Here is a 26740-nt window from a genome sequence, read left to right on the forward strand (position 1 = left end):
CCCAATAGCATTGGACGTGAGTCTGGCTGCAAGGTTGTGTCATAAAAGTGTGATAATTTAATAGATTAGTTAAAAAAAACCAACATGAAGAAAAAAAATAATGAAAAAAAATATGAATTAATTGGGTTAACCCTTCAAACCAGGTTAACTCGTCATACCTTGAATTTGCATCGTGAAAGTTTGATAATTAAAAAGAAAAAAACAAATTAATGGGTTAACCCAGAATTAACTGGGCTAACTCGTCAAACCAGGTTAACTTGTCAAACCCGGAATCCGTGTAATGAAAGTTTGATAACTAAATAGAAAAAAAATTTAACATTAACAATTTAAATTAAATGAAAAAAATTAATTAAAAAGAAAAAAAAAGCATCAGTCTTTTCACTGTGGACTGCACTGTGCAGTTCACAGTCAAAGGCATGAAAAAAACTAAAGGCATCAGCTGAGAACTACTTAGAAAAAAATTAATATTAATAAACTAAAATAATTAAAAAAATAAAAGGAAAAAAACCTCTAAGAAGAAAAAAAAATTAAATAGAAAGAAATTTAACATTAACAAACTAAACTAAACGAAAAAAATAATTAAAAATAAAAAAATAAAAAAATAAAATAAAATTCAGGTTAACTCATCAAACCAAGTTAACTCGTTAAACCAGGGATCCGTGTCATGAATGTCTGGTAACTAAATAAAAAAAATGAATATTAACAAATTGAACTAAAAAAAAATTAATTAAAAAGAAAAAAATCTGGGTTAACTCGTCAAACCATGTTAACCTGTTAAACTCAGTATTTGTGTCATGAAAGTCTGATAATTAAATAAAAAAATTAAATATTAAAAAACTAAATTAAACAAAAATATTTATGAAAATAATAAAAAAAATTGACGGGTCAACCCGGAATTAACTGGGTTCGCCCGTGAAACCAGGTTAACCCGTGAAACTCGGGATATATATCATGCAAGTCTAATAACTAAATAGAAAGAAATTTAACATTAACAAACTAAACTAAATGAAAAAAATTAATTAAAAAAAAAAGAAAGAAGCAAAAAAAAATCCCAAAAAACATAAAAAAACAGCTAAAAAAACTTAGACAACTTAAAAAAAAAACTTAAAGAATCAGTGTTTTACTGTGGACTGCAATACAGTCCACAGTAAAACACTGATTCGTTTTAGCTATTTATAATAATAATAATTATACAAAATACTAAGCTGTGCTGTCAAATCACTTTCCAAGATGCATTAAACTATAACTAAAAGGAATCAGTGTTTTACTGTGGACTGCACTTTTCAAATTATAACTATTTAGTCCCTAAAAGTTTCACAAATCTAATTTTGATCTAAAACATTATTTTTCTTATTTGTATGTCCTTGGTTTGAGAAGGTATAGAGTCGTTGAATTCTGGTGATAAAAAAAAATTCTTGATTGACATCAATTTTAACCATAAAAACAATATAATTTGTTATTAATGGATTTCTTTTGATGGGAGGACTTCTATTGATTTGTTTTTCCCCTTGAAATTGCCAAAACAAAAGGTAAAACATGGGAGAGGATTTTACTTTTAGTTTTGATTTATGTTTTTATACGGGTTTTAGGGGTTTTTGGTTGTTTTATTGGTGTGTTTACATCATATGAAGGTTGTTTAGGTGTTTTTGGTCTGAAAATTGCATTTGAAGATAAAAACACCTTCTCTGATTTTCTAGCTATCTCTTCAGTAGTCGAAAACTAGAAAAGCCCACAGTGTGTTGTCTGCATTTATTTTTTATATATAAAAATAAAGCAAACGACATGTTATCTTTTCTATTTTCAACTAAAAAAATTAAGATCCCATGTCTGCGAACTCTTTTTCAAATGGATTAGGTCTAGTAGTGTCTGACCTCTTTTTTATTTGTTTGTTTAATTGATAGCCTTGTTTTATATGTATTTTTTTAATTAATCTTATTCCATGACATGTCTATAAACTAAAAATTGTTCCTTCTTGATTAAAAAAACAAAGTGTGTACATTAAAGAGAAAATTGGAGTTAAATATTATAGCTATCTATCTTTTATTTTTATTTTTGTGAGAATAATTTTCTTTTTGTTTTTGAATTTGATTACCATTAATAGTTTCTTTTTAGTTTATCAGTTTATACATTTAATAAATTATTTCATTTAATGTAAATAGCATCTTTGTGTTTCTCAATTAAAAAGATCATGATATAGTAAAACATACTTACAATATTATTTTATTTTTCTACTATATTTTAAATTAACTTCAAATCCTATAAACGATGTTGCATTAACAAATCTTTTTTAATTTGCTAATATATATGATTTTCATTTTATTTTATTATATACAAGCATTAACTTGTTAATTTATAGTTATATTTTTTTCTCAGTGTAAAAAAATGCATTAAAAATATTTATATATTTATTTTTTTATATTAAATAAAAAATATCTGATTAAAAGTAAAGTACAAGACAACTAACTAAAATATAACAATTAGATAAAAGCAAACCTTATCATATAAAGAACTGCTTTACTTCATTTTTTTAATAAAAAAACAGCATTCATATTATTATAATCATAATCAAATTATAAACAAAACAAAAGGACACAATGTTTTATATTGTTCACCAAGATACAAAATTATGAATTGTACACGGTCTGGACCCACGCTCCATGCTTTTATGAAAGCCTAAGCACACTGAGCAACTTACACTCACGCTCATAGTTTATGCCCTTTTTTTAAGGTTATTTTTTTTCTCTCTTTTTTTTCCCCTTTAAAATACCAATTTCTTCTTGGTTAATTGTGTTTTTTAGATAATTTAGTTTTACAAAAAAAAAATTGAGTTTTTTCATAAATAATATGGATTTTTTAGTTTAATATTTTTTTCTTCTTCTTTTTTCTATTACATTATATCCTTCAATATCTATTGTTTACATATTTTTTTAATATAATATTTTTAACATTTGTAACTAAATTCTCACTTTATTAATATTATTATTATTTGTTTGGATTTTTAAATTTAATTTTTTAATAAGTTTTATTTTTATATATGTAGTTCATTTTTCAAGTAATGATCTTATTAGTCAATGTATAAATTTCTGACAAGTGTCATAGGATTTAATAGAGTTAGTTGAATGAATCCACAAAAGATTTTTTACAAGGAAACATTCCACAAAAATAAAATAAAAAAGAATACAAGGGCAAACATGTCATCAACCCATTTTTAATGGTTAAATACATGGATGATTGATACATGGAAAAACACAACCTGCTACAAGGAAAAGACATCCTAGGGATCAGATTGAGAAAAACTGAGATGGTACAGCTTTCTTTGAGCAACGATCTTCAAACTGCAAGCAGTACAGGTACCTACATGAACATTTAACATTATAGAAAGAGGAAGGGCCCAGAAAGCAACACAAGGCAGGAGAAGGAAAATGGCCATGGCTTAGACAACTACCGCGAGGTCCACCGCAACCCTCAATGAAGATTTAAAGAATTCACAATAGCAAGCATGCAGCCATATACAACATTTTGAACACAAAATTAAGTACCAGTTGAACCCGAAGAAACACCACTGTCCGCAACTTTCTTTCACTCCTAAAATTTCCTTCATCCAAGATTAGCAGCTGGTATGGGATGATCGTGTAGAGAATGCTGCCACACAGCTCCTGAAAATTGTTAATGCACAAGCAAATAACTTGAGATACTTGGCAAGCAGCGTGAGGGCACTCTTAGCACATCATGCAATCTCTTTACCCCGAGTTTATAAAGAAAACTCCACCAGCTGACTCCACTGCAATAGAAGATCTTCGCAAAACTGGGTTACTCTCTTGCGACCTCCTGGTCCAATCAAAATCGTTGGGAGCATCGAGCTATGCTTTGGTGTTACAAAAAAGGGATTCAGTTTTCAGATAAGAGAAGCTGTTCTGAACCTAAATTCATGTCTATTTGAAATCAGTGCATTGCTTATTCTCAGAACATATCAACATGTAGGCACCAGGAACCATGAGCGCTTCATGGCCATAACCATCACTAAAAGATCCAAACTCTGTTTCATCATCGTCACTATCAATATTTTTTGGGGTTACACGGTTCTGATAACTTCTGCGCCGAACAAGATATGCATTGAAGTAATAGCTTACCAATTCTTCCCTGGTCTTTCTAGGAAAATACTTGTGTTTGTTGTCCCAGAAGCACTTGCCTGCAGATAAAAGGTTAAACTTGACCATATCCTTGAATCTCTTTTCTTCTTCGGTAGTCCATCTAAGTGAAACTTCCTCACCCATGCGATCAAACTGCCAATGATAGAACAAATGACCCAGTTCAAGCTTCAATTTAATTCTTTTCTCGGCAATATGAAATCTCACACATCCAACTGAACCTGGAAGCTGACAGCCACATACACTGGGTCTTCCATTTCCAATTGGATCCATGGCAAATACGGCATTATGGTTTTCACATTCCAAAGGCCATAATCGTGTGCCCAGCCATTTAGAATCACTCTCGGAAACCATGCTAGTCCACTCAGGGACTTCAGCTTGGAAGAGAGGGCCCACAGCAACATGCCTACGGACATGCCCATCCCCAGATCCATCAAATGTTGCGTTTTTGGATGATAAATCAACAGCAAGTTCTTGCTCCTTAAGGCCATTCTCACACTCTGTCTTAAGAGGGCTTGTAGATTTACTTTGAGGGGCAGAACATGAATTACAACAAGAGAATACGTCAGGTTTCGCTAGAGCAGGGAGCCGCTTGCTGCATCTTGACCTCTCTGCAAAGTGTTCACTTAGAACACTAACATCCTCAAACATGGATGGATGCATCTTTCGATTGTCCTGGAAGTTCATATTGTATACCTATATGACAGCAATTAAACTCAGTTGACTACAATACAAACTTCTGAATGGGATTTTCCAAAGAACCACAACAAGCATAACAGATATCTTCACAATTATTGCCTAGGCAATGCAGATCATCAAGATAGTTTAAAACAAAATGCATTGCATTTTGGATCATATTCAGGATGGCAAAAATTCAATAACTTCACATGACCAATAGTTGGCCCTTTTTGTTTGTCTCTGAATATGTGCATGTCCAAACGAACACTTAGAATTTCTTGTGCAGTCATTTGTTAGCACTACAAGCATATATCTTTACTTTGTCCAAGTCATGTTGATAATTATTTGTTAAAAGTCTAAATGCATTGAAATATAATGATCTATCATTGGCTGATCAAGTGATTTAGCTCGATATCAACAGCCAAGAGAAGATATGGGTTCAGATTTAAATTCACTGATAAGGTTACTGTAAACAATGACATCTTACAGGGGATTTTACTCTTACGCAGCATTTAACTAGGATAATAGTCATCACGACGGTGACTTAAACCATGATATCTAACGTTGTTGAGAGGTCATGTGGTAGTTAGAGGATGAGCCTAAGCTTTTGGATCCTGCAGATCAGGGGTCCCTTCCTTGGAGTGACTCTCTGATGCTTGGGCCCATCTAGCTGTCATGTGACCTATCCACAACATTAGATATGTGACGATATCAATATCCCAAGTTAACCAGGAGTCAAAAGCATAAGTCGCTTTTAAGCATCAGGTGCAATCTCTGCCCCTGAGAGGTGTTATATTACGAACAAAAGTCAACAAACCCGCAAGCCAAGCATAAGGCCTGAGATGGGACAGCACATATTAAGAAGCTAACAATGCATCGAATTTGAGGCAACATCATCGTTTCCATTTTTTGTTTTCTTTTCAATTTGCAGTTTTCATTTTCCAAAAAAAAATTGGAAGATGCATTCATATGTTAAAAACTATAATATATATAAAGAATTTTCTATCTAGAAAATTAAAATGTCCACCTTATAATTATTTTTCATAGAAAAAATTATGATAATTTAAATATACATCTTTGCATTTTTTTTCGTTTAACTCAGCTTAAAACTTGTTGGAAAAAAAAAACTACCAATAACTCTTCAAAAAATTGTTAGATTTTTATTGGAAAAATTTTAAAAACAATATCAACTATATATATATATATATATATAATCTTGAAATTTTCTATTATAATGAAAGCATGCATATAAGGGTAAGAAATTGTGTGTTTTTAATTTTAGTTTGAAAACCCTCAATAATTTATATAGGAAAACTATGAAAAATTATGTCAAATATTACAAACTCATCACGCATTTGACAAATGCAAAAATATAACATTTGAATAGGAATTCCTATTCTTTGTTCTCCATGATTTTTAAAAAATGCTAGTTCTAACAACTAAACAGATCCATAACAACTATCTTGTGCATTTTAAAATTAGCAATGGCCGATAATCCATTCCAAAATCAAAAACCTCGCATTGGTATTTAAAACAATGGGTAAAAGTATAGAATGTACCTGCAAGAGTGATTGTTCAATGTTAGGATCAAAATGCCTTCTATGTAGGAGAGCTTCCCGTGCCCTTAGGGCTTGGAGCCACAACTCATTGCCTTTATGATCCTTCCACTTAAATTGTGGTGATCTTACTCCGATGGAAGGATCATCGGGACATTTTGCAATTTGGATCACCCAGTTAAGCATTCTTGTTAGAGATTCTCGTTTTCTCTTGCGAGAATTAAATTCTTTCTTAACAATGCTCGGATCCAAGATCACAACATCATCATCACTGTCATTAAAATAATTATTTCTTTCAGCATGAAAATTTTTGTCATAATCACAATTCCTATTTCCAACACCATTGTGTACTCGATGTCCAGCTTTGGTGTCTAACAAACCTATTTTACCCTTCCCAGTATCCATCTCAACGCACCTGCCATTTTTCTCATACACTTCTGAAGCAAATTTACAATCCTCTTGCTTTCTATCACATCTATGCAATAATAAACTTCTGAGCTGCATCTCTAGCTCCAATGACGAACAACTCAGATTCCCATCACACTGACGCTTCCCCTTTCTTATTTTTTCCTCTTTACAACTCCTACTCATGCATTTTTCCAACTCATACAAGTACTTAATATATATCAACTTAACCGAAGGTGAAAATTGAAGTTCTAACCCTAACTCTTTAGCCACAAAGCTCCAAAAACCGTTTACCAAATCAAAGCCACCTCTCTTTCTCACAACCCAAAAGAGTTTGAACAAATCCAAAGATTGCCCATCACCAAGCAATGCTGGAATAGGCCTAATACACCCTCCTCCAGCGGCCTCATTCAAAAACTTTGAAACGAGTTCATCAAACAAGCATATTACTTTATCCTCACACTCATCATCATCCTCATCAGAATTATCAATAGCAATACAATCCTTAGCCTCATCATCCTTCACATGATGATTAATATCTAGACAACAACCACCATCACCCTTGTATATATTAATAACATCATCAACACAATCTAAAGCAGAACCATTTGTCAAAATTGACCATCCTGCCATGAGCTTCAAATTCTATATATTTTTTTTAAAATCTTCCTTCTCTACCAAACCTCCTTGTATATCACAAATCAACAAAAATAAAGAAAATCCGTAAAAAAAGACAGCAACAAAGTTCTGTTTTTTATTTGCTCCGTTTTACCATGTTAGTCCAGACAACAAATCAAGCATTTAAGAGACATATCTGATACGAGAACTAAAAGTAGACATAAATCTTGAACATGGTAAAATATGACAGCACAAGAGCAGGTGTCAGGCAACCTTAACTCTACTTTGTTTTTCAAGATAATACCTCATTTCCTGGTTTTGAGTTGATTTTCCCTTCTGAAGCCAAATATGTGCAACCCAAAAAAAGTTCAAGAGAGGGGACATGAGGGAAAGGAAGATCGAGGCTTGGCGAGTTTGAAAAATAGAAGAAAAAGAAAAGGATTAGTGGGTGCCAGCACACACTAATACAATTGAAAAGTTTTGGACTTTGGGATCTAATTGAAGAATCTAAGATTTGGGGGTAGATGATAATTAAGATTAGAATCAAGAAAAGGAATGATAATTAACTGAAAAAATCCAAACTTGGAAAAACAATTCAGAGCAAAATCCAATAAAAAGAATTCCTTTTTTCTGCCACCATTTTGTGGAATATATAATATCATAAGTTTAACAGGAAGCATTTTATTTTTCACACATCTATGAGAGGGAGAGATCTTATATCACTTATGTCGAAAGTAAAGTTTAGATTTTATTTCATAAGTAGGATTAATTAGATATAAATGTAATATTTTTTCATTCCAACACACATATTAAATGAGATTATAATAGTTGAGACAAGACTGTCTTGAGTTTGACCACAAATCCTGATTAACCTTGAAATGGGAAGAAGTGGTGGGCTGAAAAGGAAAGACTAATTTTATTGAAGATTTTTTCCTGAAATTAATTTTAGCAAATATGCAACCACCTATTGGATATTATATTATAACCTGACAGATGAGATTTTTCGGATGGTGATTCCGAGAGTACAAGTATTATTTACGAAAAATCTTTCATGAAATATATTTTGGAAATTCTCAATTATTGGATCTATTATTACCCATTTTGAAAGAAAAAGAAATGCATATTGATTTACTTTCATTGTTAGTTGAGAAAAGTCATTAAATTCCTATCTTGATGGTTGAAAAAATTATATTTTATGAGTAGGTATTATACATTATACATTATACATGAAGTTAAATCATATGAGAGTCTTATTTATCGAGATTTATTATATTGTAGATTGGAGCAGTGTTAGTAAAAGTCTTATTCGTTAAGATTCATGACACTGTAGATTGGAGCAGTATAGTCGCAGAGCTACTCTTGCCACATAAAGTTGCAAAGACTGCAGAAAGAGGGTGGGGTTGTCTTTTCATTGAGATGCATTTGACATTAAATAGATGATTTGGGAGACAACGACCGGTGCAAATTTTAGTGGGGCATGATGGGCCTGTAAACATCTAGCGCTGGGCCTATATGCCTTGCCACAAAGAGTTCCAAGAACTACAGGGGGTGGGGTTGTGCCCTAGATTGCAGACACCTGGTGTTGGGGTTGCATGCCCTCGGTGTTAAGGCTAGACCTCCGTGCTTGGCTGCAAACCCCTGCAAGCGAGTTTGCAAAACCATGTATATGGGGTCTGCAGAACCGTGCGCCTGGGTTTGGAGACCACCGCGCTGGGTGCAGACCAGCACGCTTGGGGTCTGTAGACCCACTCCACTAGGTTCGAACCCATTAATAATGGACCCAAAGCTAATGGATCTCACGTCAATACTCAATTCTCTTGGGTCTGGTGTTAGGATCCAAAGGTAATGGGTTCGGCGTCAAGACTCAAGGTTCTGGAGTTTTAGTTTTCTAAACATTATTATTTTTCATTATAATTAAAAGTATTAATATTAAAAATAGTATTATTTATGTTACAAATATTATTATTTTTATTATAATTAATAGTATTAATATTAAAAATATTATTATTATGGGTAATGGGTCATGTGTCAAGACCCAAGGCTAATGGATCTTGTGGGGGATCCAATTCTCATGGGTCCTGTGTCAGGACTCAATTCTCTTCGGTCAGCGAAGGATCCAAGGGTAATAGGTCCAGCATTTGAACCCAATTTGCTTGGGTCCTGCATCAGGACTCAATTTTCTTGAATCTCACGTCAGGACCCAAGGTTATAAAGTCTTAAATTTCTAAATATTATTATTAGTATTATAAATATTGTTATTTTTATTATAATTAAAAGTATTTTTCTCACAAAACACTGTGAATTGCTACAACTCATTCTATTCAGTCTCTAAGTTTTTTTATCACCAACACAACTGTTTTTCCCTCAAGGAATAATGGTTTCATCGTATCTTCACTTTCTATTACTTATCTAGCACTAGTTCACAATTATAACATCATCAAACACATTTGGTCCATAAACCCACGGCAGTGTGCGACATGTCATCTAGTAATTTTTAAAACAACTGTATTGTGTTAAAAAGTGTATTGGAGCATTGATTAAAAATGTCTCTACTGTGGTAGTTTTTTTTTTTTTTTTGAAAAAATTATTTGGCTAATTAAATAATATCTGTTTTTTACATTGGATTTTATATAAAATTGGGTTTAAAATCTAATTTTGTAAAAGCTAAACTAATATATTTTTATTTATTTTACATGATAAAATTTATCTCACAACAGTTTTAATTAAATATTTTTTTTAAACCACAATTAAAAATATTTTTCTTAAATCAATATTTTTTAAACTCCAACCACAAAAACCTACCATGTTGTCAAACATTCACTAATATTATGAATTGGCTCTCTCTTTGTTGTACATATTTTCCATTATAGAATTTTTTTTATCATGAACTTTTCTTTTGGCTACCTTATAAATATGTAAATTTGATTTTTTTTTTAAGAATATCATGCCAAATATATATAAGAACTCTAAAACGCGTAGGTTTTTCACTGTAGCATTTTCTTTTTTTTTGCTTTTCTTTCTTTCTTTTTCTGTAGCATTTTTTTTTTGGCTTTTGTTTCTTCTTTTTTTTTTTACATGTTTTTTTTTTCCTTTTTTTTACCCAAAATTGACTTCTTCTTCTTTCTTTTTTTTTAATTTTTTTTCAAATTTTTTTTAAATATTGAGCTGGTTGAAAATTTAATTATGTTGTTTTTTCTTTAAAACATTCTAGATTGCTATAATATTCTCATACATTGCTTTTTTTATGATTTTTTTTTTTCAAAATGATCTTTGTAGATTTTATTTTTTTATATTAAGTTGGTTGAGAATTTAACTTTGTAGTTTTTTTTAAAAAAAAATATAAATTGCTACAGTGTTTTCCCTACATAGTTTTTGTTTTGTTGCAGTGTTTCCCCATATATTTTTTTTAAAAAAATTATCTTTATCGAATTTATTTTTTCAATATTAAGTTGGCTGGGAATCTAACTTTAGCTTTCCCCACATGTTTTTTTTGTTTTTTTTTTTGTTTTTCTTTTTTTCTAAAATTGTCATTTTTTACATATTTTCTTTTTTTTGTTTTTTCAGAATTATTTTTGTTGATTTTATTTTTTTACTATTGAACTGGTTGACAATTTAGTTTTTTTATTTTTTTCTTTAAAACACTATAGCTTTTCCCACATGTTTTTTTTTCGCTTTTGTTTCCTTTTTCTTACATGTATTTTTTCATTTCTTTTACCCAAAATTGACTTCTTCTTTTTTAAAAAAATAGTCTTTGTTGATTTTTTTTATATATTGAGCTGGTTGAAAACTTAACTTTGTAGCTTTTTTTTTAAAAAAAAAACACTATGGATTACTACAGTGTTTTCCTTACATGGTTTTTGTTTGCCAGCAATGTTTCCCCCACATATTTTTTTTTAAATTATCTTTGTCGAATTTATTTTTTCAATATTGAGTTGGTTGAGAATTTGAATTTGGCTTTAGCTTTAGCTTTCCCCATGTTTTTTTTTCATTTTTTTATTTTTTCCAAAATTGTCTTTCTTCTTTATATTTTCTTTTTTTTTCATAATTATTTTTGTTAATTATATTTTTCTACTATTAAGCTGATTGAGAATTTAGTTTTTTAATTTTTTTTCTTTAAAACACTAGATTGCTACAGCCTACTTTAAAGGGTTAACCCAATTAATTAATTTTTTTTCTTTTTCTTCAATAGTTTTTTCCTTCTTGTTGATTTTTTTTCTTTGATTTTTTAATTAATCTATTTAATTATCATGTTTTTATGACATGACCTTATAGCCAAACCCATATCCAATATTCTTGAGTCCGGTGTTGTAGCTAGGAAACTTAGGTAATGCAAATTTAATTTTATTATTAATACTATTCTTAGGTCAGGCGTTGCAGTTAAACTCAAGATTTTTAAATTTTTATTTTTTAAAAATATTTTTTATATAAAAAAATGACCCGCGGCATCGCGCGGGTCATGTATCTAGTATATATATAAATGGTGTGGGGGAATCACTGTTCCCCCACACCTAAATCACTGTGGATTACAACAGTAATCCACAATGCTTTTTCCCTCTTTTTTTTATTTTTTTATTTTTTTTCTAACTTTCCCTCTTTTTTTTGTTTTTTTCCCAAAATTGCTTTCTTTTTTTTATTTTTTTTTCCATTTAATTTTTTTAAAAAAACAATTACCTTTGTTGATTTTACTTTTATTTGTCAATTTTTTTATATTGAGCTGATTGAAAATTTAGTTTTATAATTTTTTTCTTTAAAACATTGTTGATTTCTACAATGTTTGTCCGCATAGTTTTTTTTTATGATTTTCTCCAAAATTATTTTTTTATTTTATTTTTAATATTGAGCTAATTAAAAATTACAGTTACAGTATGTGAGGAAAGCACTGTAACTTTCCTTGCAATTTATTGTGGATTGCTACAGTGTTTTTTCTCATATGGTTTTTTTCTGTTTTGTTATGTTTTTCCCTAAAATTGTCTTTGTCAATTTTATTTTTTAAAGAATAAGCTGGTTAAGAATTGCAATTACAAGTAAATATAAGTTTTTCCTCACATGGTTTTTTTCCAGTTTTTTTTGTGTTTTCTTTTTTTGTAATATTTTTTTCTAAAATTATCTTCGTCGATTTTTTTTTTAATATTGAGTTATTTAGAATTTAACTTTGTAATAAAACTTAATCATGTGGGTAAAGCACTTTAGCTTTCCTCACAAAACATTGTTGAAAATTACAATTACAAGTCATTAGAAATAAGATTAAATCATGTTGGGGAGAACTGTAGCTTTCACCACAAAACACTATGAATTGCTATAGTGTTTCCAACATGATTTTTCCCTCTTTTTTTGTGTTTTTGTTTTATATTTTTTTTTCTAAAATTATCTCTGTCAATTTGATTTTTTAAATATTGAGCTGATTAAAAATTTAGCTTTATAATTTTTTTCTTTAAAACTTTGTGAATTATTGCGATGTTTTCCCCTATGATTTTTATTTTATTTTTTTCAAAATTATCTTTGTCCATTTTTTTTTAATATTAAGTATTACAATAAAGCTAATCATATGGGGAAAGCGTTGTAGTTTTTCTCACAAAACACTATGGATTGCTATAGTATTTTTCTAAATGGTTTTTTTATTTTATTTTATTAGGGAAAGCACTGTAGTTTTCCTCACAAAACATTGTCAATTGCTACAGCGTTTTTCCTCATGGGTTTTTTTCCTTCCAAAATTATCTTTGTTGGTTTTTTTTAATATTAATTTGGTAGAGAATTTAACTTTGTAATTTTTTTTGCTTTTTATTAACAGAAAAACTAAATCATGTGGTGAAAGCACTGTATCTTTCCTTCTAAAACACTGTGGATTGCTAAAATCATTTTGTTGAGTCTCTAAGTTTTGATCACCAACACAACTTTTTTTTCCATCATGAAATATTGGCTCCATCATACCTTTAGTTTCTATTACTTATCTAGCGCTGGTTCACAATTATAACACTATTAAATATATTTGTTTTATAAGACCGCGGTAGCGCGCGGGCATGCATCTTGTCACACCCGGACATCGCGGCGACCAATTAAAAAATCACTCGATATAGAAAAAGAACAGATATCTAGCATCTTGTTCTTTTAGGGGAAAATGTTTTGTTCATGGAGTCGCCACCTAGTATTATGGTCACTAGAAACCCTAACTGGTCAATAGAAATTCTATGGTACGGGACTGGTTACGCAAAAGAGAAGATACTATCACCCCTTAAGCTTCCTCCATAAAGCAGGCTGCATTGCTGGTTTTGTCTAAAATTGCTAAGAATTTGTTCTTCTTTTTTCTTTTTTTTATTTTTTCTTTCATAATCCTGACTCTGGCGTCAGTGAACAATTCCTACAAATATTTCCAACTTTGGCGTTGGTAAATATCACATAAATCCAAAAATACAATACTTCTGACTCTGGCGTCAGTGAATATTTTCGCGAAAAATGAATTTGAAGAAGAAATTTTTGATCTCATTTTTTTTCTTGTTTATCCTTTATTGTTATTTGCCCTTTTTAGATGGAAGTAAAAACATTGCACGACATGTTTGCATTTAACAGCAATAATCCACAGATTGAGCACATCTATAAAAAATACAAGCGCAAAGAAAAAAAATCAAATAAAGTGCGAGGGGCCTATAAATAAATCAACGAAGACCCGTAAATATTTTTGGAATTTTTTGATATTGAAAAGGGGCTTGTTTAGCCAAACGTCAAACTAGAATGGGCATAAAAATTATGGCTAAGGCATAAAGGTGTGTTTTGCCAAACACATCCTAAGCAAACACACTTGTGGGCTGGCTGGGCCTAAAGGCCAGACCCGACCCACTCTTTTTTTCTCTCCTTTTGGGCTGGATTTAGCCATGCGTGAAAGGTTCACGCATGCATGCAACAGTAACCAGTTAATAATTTTAGCAAGCAAGAAAGGAAACTTACCTAGACATGCGGTTGCTGGAGGTGAAGTCGAGGGAGACTAGGCTAAAAAGAGGGTTAAGGGGGGCGGCGGCTAGTATAGGGTTCGCCGCCCTCTTCGTGTTTTTATGTTTCTCTCTCTTAGGATTTCTAGTAATGGCCTCCTCTTGGGGTCTCTTTTTTTAGGGTTTCTCTCTTTTAGGGTTTCTGGTAATGGCCTCTTCTTGGGATCTCTTCTTTTAGGGTTTCTCTCTCTAATCCTCCTCCTTTTTTCATACCATAAGATTTGTATTTATAGTGCTAGAGTCCCTTCGCGTGTGAGAAATCAAGTTTCAATCAAACTTATTCTCTTCTTTGAAATTTGAATTTGATTAAGAATCAAATTTGAAAGCGGATAACTATCATTATCTTGAAGACAAGGATTATCTCGAAGATATGGATTATCTCGAAGATAAAGATAGAATGACAAAAGCACATTATAGTCCTTAATTTTCACGGAAGTTGACAAATCATACTTTTCATCGAAATAAATCTCTAATCTTTTAATTTTTCATTTTAAACCTTGTAAAAATTAAATTAAAAACCAATAGGCCAAAATTAAGTTACAACACATCTTGTATAAACTAAAACTCAAGGAAAAAACATCGTGTACTTAGAGTCGGTGTATTATTCACTGCAATAATGGAATGACTTTTTTACAATAAAAAAAAATTGCCTTTGTATTGGAATGTTTTGGTATTTTCATACTGCATATTAGTTATTAAATAATTTTTTTAGGTATAGTTATATTTTTTTTAAGCACAGTGAAATGAATTGATTGCCACTAGAATAAAAAATATAAAACTTGCATAAAAGGCATAAAAGGGTATAAATGTCTACTCATTTAATTATGTACAATAAATTGACAAGTATGCTCTTGGAAAAAAAATTAATTGCAGGTTTAGGGGTCTTTTGGTCTTTTCCTTTAGCTTTTTTGTAATTACAAGTTAATCAAGGGAATTTTATCTTTTAACATAAAGTAAATATTAATTAATTTAAAAAACTTGTTGGCACGTGGGAGACGCCCATGAATTTTGCCCAGCGTGCTAGCACCTCTCGATGGAAAAATTGCACTTCAGCTATGTCGTTGGATTCACCACCGTGTTGTTTTCCTCCTGGGCAGCGCGTGTAGGTAGTGGTTGAGTGATTTGTTGCCAAGTAATTTTTTTTTTCTCTCCCACCCTGAAAAATACAAGCCAATCCTTTTTGTTCTTGATATTTAAACTCAAGTCCTTATTCTTTTTATTTTTAATTTTTATCATTGGTCATTTGTTGAAGTTTTATTTGTTTTTGATTTAATCATTTGATTTTAATTTGTAATATATAATTTTTTTCCAATCTAATCATTCTTTTAATTTCTATTTTTTCTTTGCCTTTTTGTCAAAAAATTTATGGTTTTCAATTTTATCCTTCAAGCCAAGTTTATAGTGTATTCTTTTATAATTTGGTTCTTGTTCTTTTAATTTTTTGCGTCCTTTTGTTAGTTTTTTTTTACTTTTCAATTTAACCCTCCAATAAAAAAAATTGTTCTTGTCCTCTAATTTATTTTTTTATTTTGATTTTCACTTTCATTCTTTTAATTGCTATTTATATTTTAGATTTGTTTGTGTAATTGATTTTTTTCCTAAATTTCATCCTTCAACATTTTATTTGTTGAGAATTGAGCTTTATAGTTTTTTTATGGATAATACTTTTGGTTTAACGACCCTAGCATGAGCTTGAAAAGTTAATATAAGTCAATGTTATCTTTTTTTGACTTATTTTTTTTTCAATTTAATTGTTCAACATTATTATTTTTTAAATAGCTTTGTGGATTTCTTCAATTTCTTTTTTATCTGATTTTCTTGATCTCATAACATAGCCCACATGTTTTATAGGTTTACCGGGGTTGACTCACCTCTTATGATTCAGGTTACATGTCTATCACGCTATCTTAAATTGACTCGAGTAATTTTTTTTATTTTTTTATCCAATTACATATTTCCCAAGCTTTTTTTTAAGTTATATCGTTTTTTTTAATAATTTATCTGTTTATCATTGTTATTAAATTTTTTTATCATCTGATTAAAATAAAATTAATTTATTAAACTCTTCGAGACTATAACTCAAGTTATTTATGTTTTTGATACATGCTTGTCGCATCTAGAAATTGTTTTTTACACAAAGAATATATATGGCACAGTGTAGGCTCCTGCTTAAAGTGAATATGAACCTTGAACAAAATTATAAACAAAATATTTAAGAAATATTTATTATTATTTTTTATGTATATTACAAGTAAGAGATTGAGCAATTTTTATTTTATATTTAAAATATTTTTATATATATAAAAACCTTGGATTATTACCCAAGTTATCCATGCACTTTACCCGGCCCTAGACATAAAAAATATTTAAGAAATGTTGATTGAAAGGAATGTGTACGGTACGTACAAAAACACCACAAGGATTCACTCTCTCAATGTTTAAAAACAGAGAAGCTGATCAACCATACCCGAGAATTGCAAAATCAAAAGAAAAGGAGTTGAAAAACCAAAACACGCTTCATTTCCATGAATATCTAGGGTTTACCAATCAGCATCTTAATTAAGACCTCAAATTAATGCAGCTATTCATAAACATCTTATATCAATGTACTCATCAAAAATTCAAACGACCCAAATTATATATCATAACTTGGTTTTTTACCCTCTTTTTCATATATTTTTTTAAATATAAAGAATACTAAATTCTCAAAAAATACGTTTTTTTATGTGATTTGACAAATTTCTGATCATTTAGTAATTTTTTACTATTTCTTTTGTTGTTTCTGTATTGAAAATTTTTTCTAAAAAACAGGTGCCGGAGGAAACATCAAACTTAGATGTCTCGCTTAGTGCAGAGCTTGTATAAGTAAATGAAGGAGGCAATAGAAACGGGAGGATTTCGCTCTTCTTTTGCCTGCTTCTGTTGTCATGAAGACCGCATCCTTGGTTCCGCCTGAATATGGGGTTGTTCTACACTGCCTGGCCTCCAGAAACACACATCTAGCTTCATCATTGGATATATTTAGACAAAACTAGCACATTTCTCACACATTATCACAGAAAAAATAAATTTAGAATTATAAAAATTAAAATATATATTCATAGAAAAAACAATGATTAAAATCTTAAAGAAGAAGTATATTATTTCAATAAAAAATAATTATTTAAAGATATTTGACAAAGATATCAAACACATTTGGTGCCAGTTTTTTTTTTTTTTTCTGAATGGGCTGACGATGTTTCGTTTGTCCTAATCTTTTTTATTGAATGTATAATGTGTTGACTTATGGTGCAAATTTTAGCCACCTTTAATGGCTAAAATATTAAAAATTAAGTTTTGAGACCTTAAAAATCTAAATTATAACTTGATTAACATAAAAAAAAAAAAAAAACACCCTAGAAATCTATATAAAGTCAACTTCAAACTTAAAACATCATTTAATCCATTTAAAATCACTAATCAAACTGAATCAAATTAAAATTAGCGGATTCTAATCTATATTTTAAAGCATATTTAAATGATAAACTCACCTTCATTAAACTTTTCTTTTTAAAACAAATCAATTGAAACCAAACTTAACCTTTTTATGATTGAAATATCATCTTCTAAACTCTTTCTCTCTCCTCTCTTAACATTCAAAAACTAAAATAAAAAAAATAAAGTTCAAGCTGAAATATAAAAAGTTAAAACAAAAGGGTCCAAATAAATACACAACTTCATGTGATAAAAATGAAAAGGGATTTAATTTTTTCATGTTAAATCTTGTCCTTGTTCTTTTGATTTTTTTTAACTACAACTTAAAATTCCATTTCATCACATTGATCTTTAATTTAATGCAAGATTTTATTTTTATTTTTATTTTTTGACAATTTGCTTATGTAAGGGCATGCAAAGCAAAGGAATTCTCAATAACGTATAAAACCAAACAAATATGAATGGGGATGATGAAATTGCGAGAAAATTAAGTTGGATGATAGGAATGAAAAAAAATTGTAGAAATAAACAATGTATTCCATAGCACACTTGCAAAGTGCCCTGCAATTTTCAAAATGCCCATTTTTTTTAATTTATTGTATAATAATCTGAATATAAATGACATATTGAGAACTTTCATCAAGCATCTACTACTTGACATTACAACAATTGAAAATAATGTTTTTTAGATAAAGGTTCCTTCAATATACTTGTCAAGAGTCATGTAATGTTTATAATAAATCACAATATTTTCTCTTTTGCTTAAAATTTATTATAAACACTTAAGAAGTATTTCCATAAAAACAGCACTTATTTAATGTATTGAATAAATAGCATTGATTTTTATTTAAATCTTTTTATTTTTATTCCTTTTTTAACACAAATTAATAATAAATAAAGCTTAATGAATGTACTACTTAACATAAGCCCTAAGGGCATGAGTCATTTTTTTTCATTTTTTTTTCCGTATCTCTTATTTAACATGCATGCTAGAAAGATTCTGTGTGTCTTTGTGGCTAAAGCGCCTAAGCATCTCAAACTTAAGCCTCATGAGGTTTCTGCTTTGATATCTATAAATGTTTCGGGAGACAGTTACTCATGCTCCGAGATTTTCCGAAGATGTCTCAAATAATTGGATGCATCTCACTTGGACGATGATGGCGCCAATAGAAACAATAACAGTACAGCAAAAACGAAAAAAAAAATCCACAAACACGAGATGCTTCAATGCTCCTACCTGGGCTTGTACCGATTGTTTGGGTTTTTTTTTTTCTGTATCCATGGCTTCACATCCGTAAGATTCACGGCATCTTATAATGTTAGTGATTGATGTAAGATTAAATGCCTAGTCCAAGTTGCTTCACAGCATTCCGGTAGCCTCTTATACCAAGAACGGGTCTTTTGATGGTGGAAGAGAGAACTATTACAGATGGCTGGCCGATCACACCGACCGACCGACGAAATCTCATATCTAACAAAAGATCAGAGAGTTCAAACTTCAAATGCCGAGATGAATTCCCAAAATTCACCTCCACCCTACTTCGGCCTTGCAGGTTGAATAAGAGGGCGATACTAAAAGAGCAACTTGGGCACATGGATTTTCCTTTGGTTATTCAATAGGTCTCACAAAAAGGTAAAAATATTATCGGACTATTGAAAGTCAGACGTCAGAAAGTAAACCATGAAAAAGAACAAACGTCCGAAAAAATATTATGGAGGTTGCTTTACAATCACTCATCTAAAGAAATATTTACACAATTGTGATAAAGTAAACTTTCCGTTTCTTCTTGATTAAAAAGAAAGCATAATGAGTTTCAACAGAAAGGTGGCCTAGGTGATTCTAAACGAGATAAAAGGCATAATTCAATATCTAGGACTTGCATAGAGTAAATACTATCAACAAGTTAAAATAATGGTCACATTCACAACCAATTGATGAGTAAACAAAATTAAGCTGAAGTAACCTAACTGCAATTTTCTAAAGGGCAAGTATTATCTTTCTTCAGGGGGCACAACAAAAAAGTAAAATGAGTCAAGACATTTGGGTTATTAGAAGGCACGCTACCTGTACCCATGATTGACCTGGACCATCATCACAAGTTCCGGTGTCGATTACCTCTAGCAAATCCAGTTGCTAATCTCAAACCAGCCGATGAATGCACGTGAAGTTAAATATAGATTTCACCCTTTTGATGCAGTCAGAAGAGTAATAATCAGCACAAAACCAAAGACTAACAAATGACTGATCAGCATATCAACAAAATCAAACCTTGACATGTAAATCAGAGTGTTATTTACATGAATTATCTAAACAAAAAGCCCTTCTTTTGATCCTTCCCAAACTTTCCTTGCATCAATCAATCCCCCACTACCAATCAAACTCACAAACAGGTGAATTTTAGACAAAACAACCATATAAGATTTACATAACAATTTAAAAAGTTGAAGGAGAAAGAAAGCAATGGTAGGAGTATTTCAGGGTATGAATTGCAGTAAAGCTATACTAGGACAAAGAGAAGGAAAGAAAACGCCCACCTGCTGTTCTGTTATAACGACTAATTAATGGACATCCATGATGATGTAGGACCAGCCTCTATCCTCTCTTCTCATCTTCTTCCCCACCACCCCAATTTTTTTATTTTTTTTTGTTTCTCATTTCCTTGAAAAATCTGAAGCTTTGATGAAGTGAGGACACATAACAACAAGCATTGAAGTAGGCACTGGCTCTTAAAAAAGAAGAAGGAAAAAAAATAGCTACAGCCAAATCTGTGGCAAGCACCAGATTGTGGGCCCAGAAAAAAACCTCCAAACTCTCATGCATTTGTAACTTTTGCTTCACAAACATGATTTCAAACAGCTAAGAAGTTGATCTTCAACATGTTTTCTGCACAGCTACTAATCAATAGGAGGGTCGATTATCACTTCCTGCAACGTGTGTGTGTGTGTGAGGAGAGAGAGAGAAACAAAACCATGTGGATATCAAGCATTTTAAGAAAATCCCCTAAACTAAAAAAAAAATCAAAATATAGTTTGGCAAACCTTGTCACAAACAGGACAACTCTCACTTCTTTCCATCCATTCAAGAATGCATGAAAGATGGAAGTGATGCTCGCATTTTGTGATAAGTTTTGGATTCTCTAAATCATACTCTGCACAAGAGATAGTAAAATGCAGCTAAAACAGCTAAATCATAGATACAATCCCACTGCCATAAGCAGCCACAAACATGCAATTAATGAAAAGGATTTAGTAAGGGCATTATACCTTCCAGACAGATAGGACAATCCTCCTCCTCTGCTGCTGAAACAAGAGGCTCAACTGACTTTGAAACCTCAATTTCTAGCTCCTTCGCCGCATCAAGTTCTGAATTGATTTGTGCCTTGCAGTCTAACCCCTTCACATCTTCACACTCAGCTGAAGTTTCCCGAGTATTCAAGCCAGTGTTTTCTTGTCCAGATGCAGAATTTGTTGTTTGCAAAGCTCCATCATTCTTGTCACCACAAGTCTCTCTCGACCTATGCGGGGTTTGAAGACGACCTACTGCCACATCAAATGGCATAGGTGCAGGAGGTGGTCTATAAGCATCAGGAACTGATGTGTCCAGGTTTGTATCAACCAGAAGTCCTGTGGATAGAGCAGACCCAGTTTCATGGTGAGATGACAATGGGACATGCTCTGCTGGTGCTCTGGGGTACTGCACACCAAACAACAAAACCAGATGCGATGAACATAACAAAATAGTAAACCTAGTCTCTCTAAGTAACCGAATCTATTTTGATATCTAGGCTAACAACAGATTAATCCAACTTACCATCAGCAACATGCCGAAGAGCACAATGATACTAGCAAATAAAATATCTCTAAATGATCTCACAACCACAACAAGGATAGTTCATCCATTCCAATAAATCCATCACGTAATTTCTGGAAGACTAAAAGCCATGGACATCTCATTAACTGAATCGACTTGTCTAATAAACTAAACTAGAACATTAGCAAAAAAAAAGTTCATCGATCATTTGATTCTACTATTCATCCTATCATATAAATTTCTAATTTTTTTTTTAAAAAAAAAGGGCAAGAAAGTGATTGAACTAACATAATAATAAGGCGGTGCGCTATTAGATTGAGCAGCTCCTTTAGAGGAACCACAGCAACAACCTCCCATATAATCTTTCTTTCTTCTTCTACCACTACTAGTGCTGCTACTAGCACGAGTTATCTCCTCCACTGCTTCTCCGCCATCATCATTTGCTTCTTCTCTCTTTATTATCCGATCATCAACTCTGCTTTCCACGATCAACATCACAAATATTATAAAATTAAAACAAGCAAATAGTTCTCTAAAACCCTAACGAAAACAAAATCACCGAATAAGAAAGTATTGGTTGAATGATTGAAGAAAACCTGAAAACAAATCAACAAAATAGGTAGCTATTTGAGCTTAGATAACAGTAGAAAGTTGAATTTGTTGTAAGAGAGAGATAAGATGGAAAGATAGGATTTTAGGAAATGGAACGGGAGAGGGGGAGAGGTTGGAATGTTGAGGGGAGTAAAAGAGGCTTACGGAATTTCATTTGTTTCTCTTCTTTTTCTTCGTCTTCTTCTTCTCTTCTTTTTTCTGGTAGAAAGGAACAGGTGGTGTGTTTTCGTGTGCGACAACGACTTTCACTGAAAAGGAAGCTCTCTCCATGTATAATTTTATACGTGCTCCATCCTCCACTTCAACTATCGACAGAAACTCAATGCGGAACACATCTTAAAATGACTATTTTATTCTTGAGTGGAAAAAATAGTAGCTTTTAGTTGGGAAGGTAATTTGGTTTTTTTTTTATGGGTTTATTGGTTATTAAAATATTATTTAGAGGTATTTGAATTTTTTTTAAAAAAATTCACAGTAAAATTATGATTGATTTTACTCTCGAAATCAATAAATTTTAGAACAATTACCATGAGTTTCTTTATCTTTTACAAACTTTATAACAGTAAAAAATATTTCTTTATTCTCATGACCAAAAAACCTATAGCTGTTTATTAAGAGTTTTATTAATTTTTCATTTCTTAGACTACAATTAAAATACACCATATATATATATATATATATATATATATATATATATATATATATATATATATATATATATATATATATATATATATATTGTGTGTGTGTATGTGTTTGTGTGTGCACGCACACGCGTGTATTTAGGGTGTTTCTATCCTTTCACACGAGTTTATTTATAATTTTCAATGTTATAAGAAACATTTTGATATTTTTATGTTGATTTTTTTTATTTTTAATTTTGAAAATCCCCTTGGCACGTGCTCATGACCTGGCAACGGATAGGTGGTATCGATGCCTTTTGATCAGTACATGCAACGCTGCTCGGTTATCTAACTTGGCTTTTTGTCGTGTCCTTGCAAGCTCCACTACATCCTCTTCTTTTTGATGCGGTGTCTGACAACGAATGATTGACAGTTTATTGTCGGTACTTGTATCTTTTTTTTCTTTTCTTTTTCTCTCTCCTCCATAAAAAGTGTGTGCCTGTTGTCTTTTGTTTTTCAAATTCAGTTCTTATATATTTTTTGTTGCTTATTTTTATCATCCATCTTTTTAGAAAAAAAAATTATTTTTTCAATTTAGTTCTAAAATTATAATTTATCATATATTATTTTTTCCAATTCACTACTTGTTCTTTTGATTTTTGATTTTTTTCCTTAACTTTTTTGAAAAAATTTTATTGATTTTCAATTTCATTATTAAATCAAAGTTTATGTAGTTTTATTTTTTTCAATTTAGTCATTTTTCTTTTGATTTCTTTTTCCTTTAGTCAAAGTTTTTTTATTTTCAATTTAACCTTCTAATATAAATTTTGTTCATGCCCTCTAATTTATTTTTTTATTTTTATTTCTACCCTTATTCTTTTAATTATAATTTTTTGTGTGATTGATTTTTTCTCGGTTTCATCATTTAGCGTTTGATTTGTTCAGAATTGGACGGGTTCTGTGGTTTTTCAATTAGTCGTGCTTCCGATCTAATGATACATGTGATGAGTTTTAAGAGTTAATATTGTTAGGGATTTTTTTTCCTCATTTTCTTTTATGATTTTATTACTCTACATTATTATTTTTATTAAAAAAATGGTTTGTAGGTATCTTCAATTTCTTTTCTATTTGTTTATCTTAGTCTTATGGTCCATGTCACGAGTTTTGCAAGCTTTTTTGAATGGTGGTTTTTGTTGAAAGAAAATTGTTTTGTATTTAATTTTAATTTTATTTTATACAAATAAGCTTTATTTTATAAAAAATAAAATAGTTATTTTGAAATAATATTTTTGACCTTGTATAATATTTTTTTTCTTTTTTATTCATTCAACTTCATATGTGTTTCTATTTTATTATCCTTTATTGATTTTAATAATCAAATTTGGTAGGTACAAATGGGTAAATTTTTTATTTTACAAGAATAAGTTTTTTAATTTATATTTATCTCTTAATTGTTTTTCAGTTTTTTTTAGTTATTGTTAATATTTTTTATTTTTATTTAAATAGAGGATTATCAATTTATTTTATTAGAGATTTGAATAAACTTTTTAATTTACACTTTAAAGTTTTTATTTCTAAAAAAACCAACCTGCATTCCTTGTTTATGTTGACATGAAACGGTCCAATTACTACCTCATTTAATCTAAGTTGTTGTGCATAGGTTTGATAGCTCAGACTTCAGAGGACTATTTTTTCTATTAAATTTCTAGGTTATGCCTGGGACCTGCTTCGTGGGTTTCTAGGTTTTGAACTGCCTCTCCCTGGATGGGCTTAAAGAATACCCATTTTCCACTGGATTGGAATTATAAAGGCCCACTCCATCTTCTCACAAGTCTCAGTCAATCAAATAATACATACACACACGGCAACGGCTAATTGGAATCTCTAGTTAACCTACCCGGGCGACCCGTTCCATAACGGATCGGATCCAAAATTATATTTCGATGCAAAAACATATGTGAGCATTATCAACGTGTTTTTAAGTCGTGGGTTTTTAACCCAAAACCGTGCACATGGGCTTGCAAAGGCATGTCTACGCTAATAACTTTGTATTTTTTTTTATTTTTTATTTTTTGGTAAAAGAGGCAGACATCCCTGATTTTTTTTTTATAAAAAAATGATGACACATCAACTTTATTTAATTCTATCCACGGAAAGTCAAGTTTCCAACTTTTAGAATTAAAACAAATATATTTTTAAGCTGAAAACAACTAAAAAAACACCATTTAAACTTAAACAAAATCATTTTTAGACTTAAATTGGCAAAATAACAGTTAAAGATTGAAAAATCAGCTCAAATATAAAAATCTTCCTGGTCTCTCATCTACTTTGTCCTAGCAAAATAAAAGTTAAAGAACACCTTAATATAACTCTCTTTGTAAAAAAAACTTATTAGCATCAAAATGGATCCTTTTATTATTGAAATCTAGCTAATTGATAACCTTTTCTCTCTTCACTCGTAATTTATGACTTTCTCTCTCACCTCCCAAACTCAAATACTATAAAATGAATAAAATTAAATTTTGGACTAAAAAATAAAGCTAGAAGGACCAAAAGGCAATTTAAAGAAAAGTAGGCAAGCCATAATAAAATTTAAGAAAAATATCAAGGCATATTTTTTTTAAAAAAAGCGCTCCATGAACAGTATTTTGGGGAAAAAAATTGTATTTTTCATCGACTTTCAATTATGATCCCCTTTTTTCTAGTTTTTTTCTAAATAATAATTATCAAAAGCTTTATCACAAAATTGAGCATTAACCCAAATAATATTTTTAAACATAGCAATAACCAAATAAAAAAAAAAACTAAGCACCTACCAACCAAGGCCCAACATATCTGGGCTTCAACAAAAGTAGTTGATGTGTGTGGGCCTTCAAGCTTCACACACCTTGGTCTTAATATTTTTTTTAAAACATATATAAGTAAATAACAAGTCGTTTGTAACTTGTATCCCATTGACTAGGGGTTGCTGAAAAATTAAATTAGGGTGTTTTACATCTAAAAATTTATTTTTCAAACAGTTTTAACCTAAAAAATATCTAAAATATCTAAGTTAACCTATTTATTCCTTCTAATAACTCAAAAATCAATCAAAAAATAAAATATCAACTGAAAACTCCCCAGTGTTAAGTCTATTTTCTCATGTGATTTGAAAGTGAAAAAATACCCTGATAAAACTCTTTTTTTCTGATGAAACCTATTAACACCACGGTTATTAAACCTAAACCGGCCCAGCAGGTTGACCCGGTGGCTCAACCGGTCTGGATTTGTTAAAAGCCTGACCGGTGCAACAATCCAGCAAAACCCGGTTGACCTGAGTGAATCCGGATAAAACCCGATTTTTTTTTCAAATATGATTGTTTTTTCAATGTGGGATAATATTTTTTTAAATATTCTCTTAAACTTTATTATTTACAATATATATATTCTATATTCATATAATTTTTTTTTTCATATGAAATACTAAAACTTTAAATATATTTTTTTAATTTTTTCAGGTTAACCTGTATTTATCCAGGTTCCGACCCCTTGATCAGGCAACCCCTAGACTGGGTTTAATAATTATAGTTGATATTAAAATTGAATATTTTGACTATTTTAGCTAACAAAATTTTCTCTCTGCTATCAAAATTAAATTTAGCAAGTCTCTCTCTCACTATCCTAAAACCTGAAACTTGAAAATAAAAAAATAAATTTTTAAAAAAGCAATAGGAACTGAAATGCTATCCTTTTTATGCTGGTCCCAAACTTTCAATCTCTCCCTTCATCAACAAATCAGAAGTAATTTGCCTTTAATCGAAGAAAGAAAATCACTGAGTGAATCCACAATGAACAG

The 26740-nt window shown here is 30.7% G+C and overlaps 2 protein-coding genes across 5 annotated transcripts; both read right to left on the bottom strand.

The window, feature by feature from the left end:
- Positions 1 to 3192: 3192 nt before the first annotated feature.
- LOC133692126 (AT-rich interactive domain-containing protein 2) lies at positions 3193 to 8109 on the bottom strand. The gene is made up of 2 exons (XM_062112876.1): positions 6386 to 8109; positions 3193 to 4844 (listed from the first exon to the last, which is right to left on the bottom strand). Exons 1-2 carry the CDS (start codon positions 7418 to 7420, stop codon positions 3933 to 3935), a joined length of 1947 nt encoding a protein of 648 aa, XP_061968860.1. The 5' UTR covers positions 7421 to 8109; the 3' UTR covers positions 3193 to 3932.
- An 11514-nt stretch (positions 8110 to 19623) lies between these two features.
- On the bottom strand, positions 19624 to 22592 carry LOC133681984 (probable E3 ubiquitin-protein ligase RHB1A). Of its 4 annotated transcripts, XR_009836593.1 has the most exons (6): positions 22267 to 22592; positions 21959 to 22145; positions 21124 to 21553; positions 20899 to 21008; positions 20158 to 20784; positions 19624 to 20045 (listed from the first exon to the last, which is right to left on the bottom strand). XR_009836593.1 is itself a non-coding variant. In XM_062105211.1 (5 exons), the coding sequence occupies exons 2-5, from the start codon at positions 22025 to 22027 to the stop codon at positions 20755 to 20757; spliced, it is 639 nt and encodes a 212-aa protein (XP_061961195.1). In that variant the 5' UTR covers positions 22028 to 22145; positions 22427 to 22592; the 3' UTR covers positions 20114 to 20754. The 4 variants fall into 4 exon arrangements, 3 of the variants coding, with proteins under 3 accessions (XP_061961195.1, XP_061961187.1, XP_061961205.1); XM_062105211.1 differs by lacking the exon at positions 19624 to 20045 and having other exon boundaries at positions 20114 to 20784; positions 22427 to 22592; XM_062105203.1 differs by lacking the exon at positions 19624 to 20045 and having other exon boundaries at positions 20114 to 20784.
- Between the last annotated feature and the right edge of the window lie 4148 nt (positions 22593 to 26740).

Source organism: Populus nigra, chromosome 1 (assembly GCF_951802175.1).
Source record: "Populus nigra chromosome 1, ddPopNigr1.1, whole genome shotgun sequence".
Taxonomy (NCBI): domain Eukaryota; kingdom Viridiplantae; phylum Streptophyta; class Magnoliopsida; order Malpighiales; family Salicaceae; genus Populus; species Populus nigra.

Coding starts and splice junctions, on each gene's coding strand:
- LOC133692126 (XM_062112876.1), bottom strand. CDS start 7,420: ATGGCAGGATGGTCAATTTTGACAAATGGTTCTGCTTTAGATTGTGTT. Junction 4,845..6,385: donor TTGAACAATCACTCTTGCAG/GTACATTCTATA, acceptor GCTGTCATATAG/GTATACAATATGAACTTCCA.
- LOC133681984 (XM_062105211.1), bottom strand. CDS start 22,027: ATGGGAGGTTGTTGCTGTGGTTCCTCTAAAGGAGCTGCTCAATCTAAT. Junction 21,009..21,123: donor TTGTCCTATCTGTCTGGAAG/GTATAATGCCCT, acceptor TCTCTTGTGCAG/AGTATGATTTAGAGAATCCA. Junction 20,785..20,898: donor GTTGTCCTGTTTGTGACAAG/GTTTGCCAAACT, acceptor CACACGTTGCAG/GAAGTGATAATCGACCCTCC.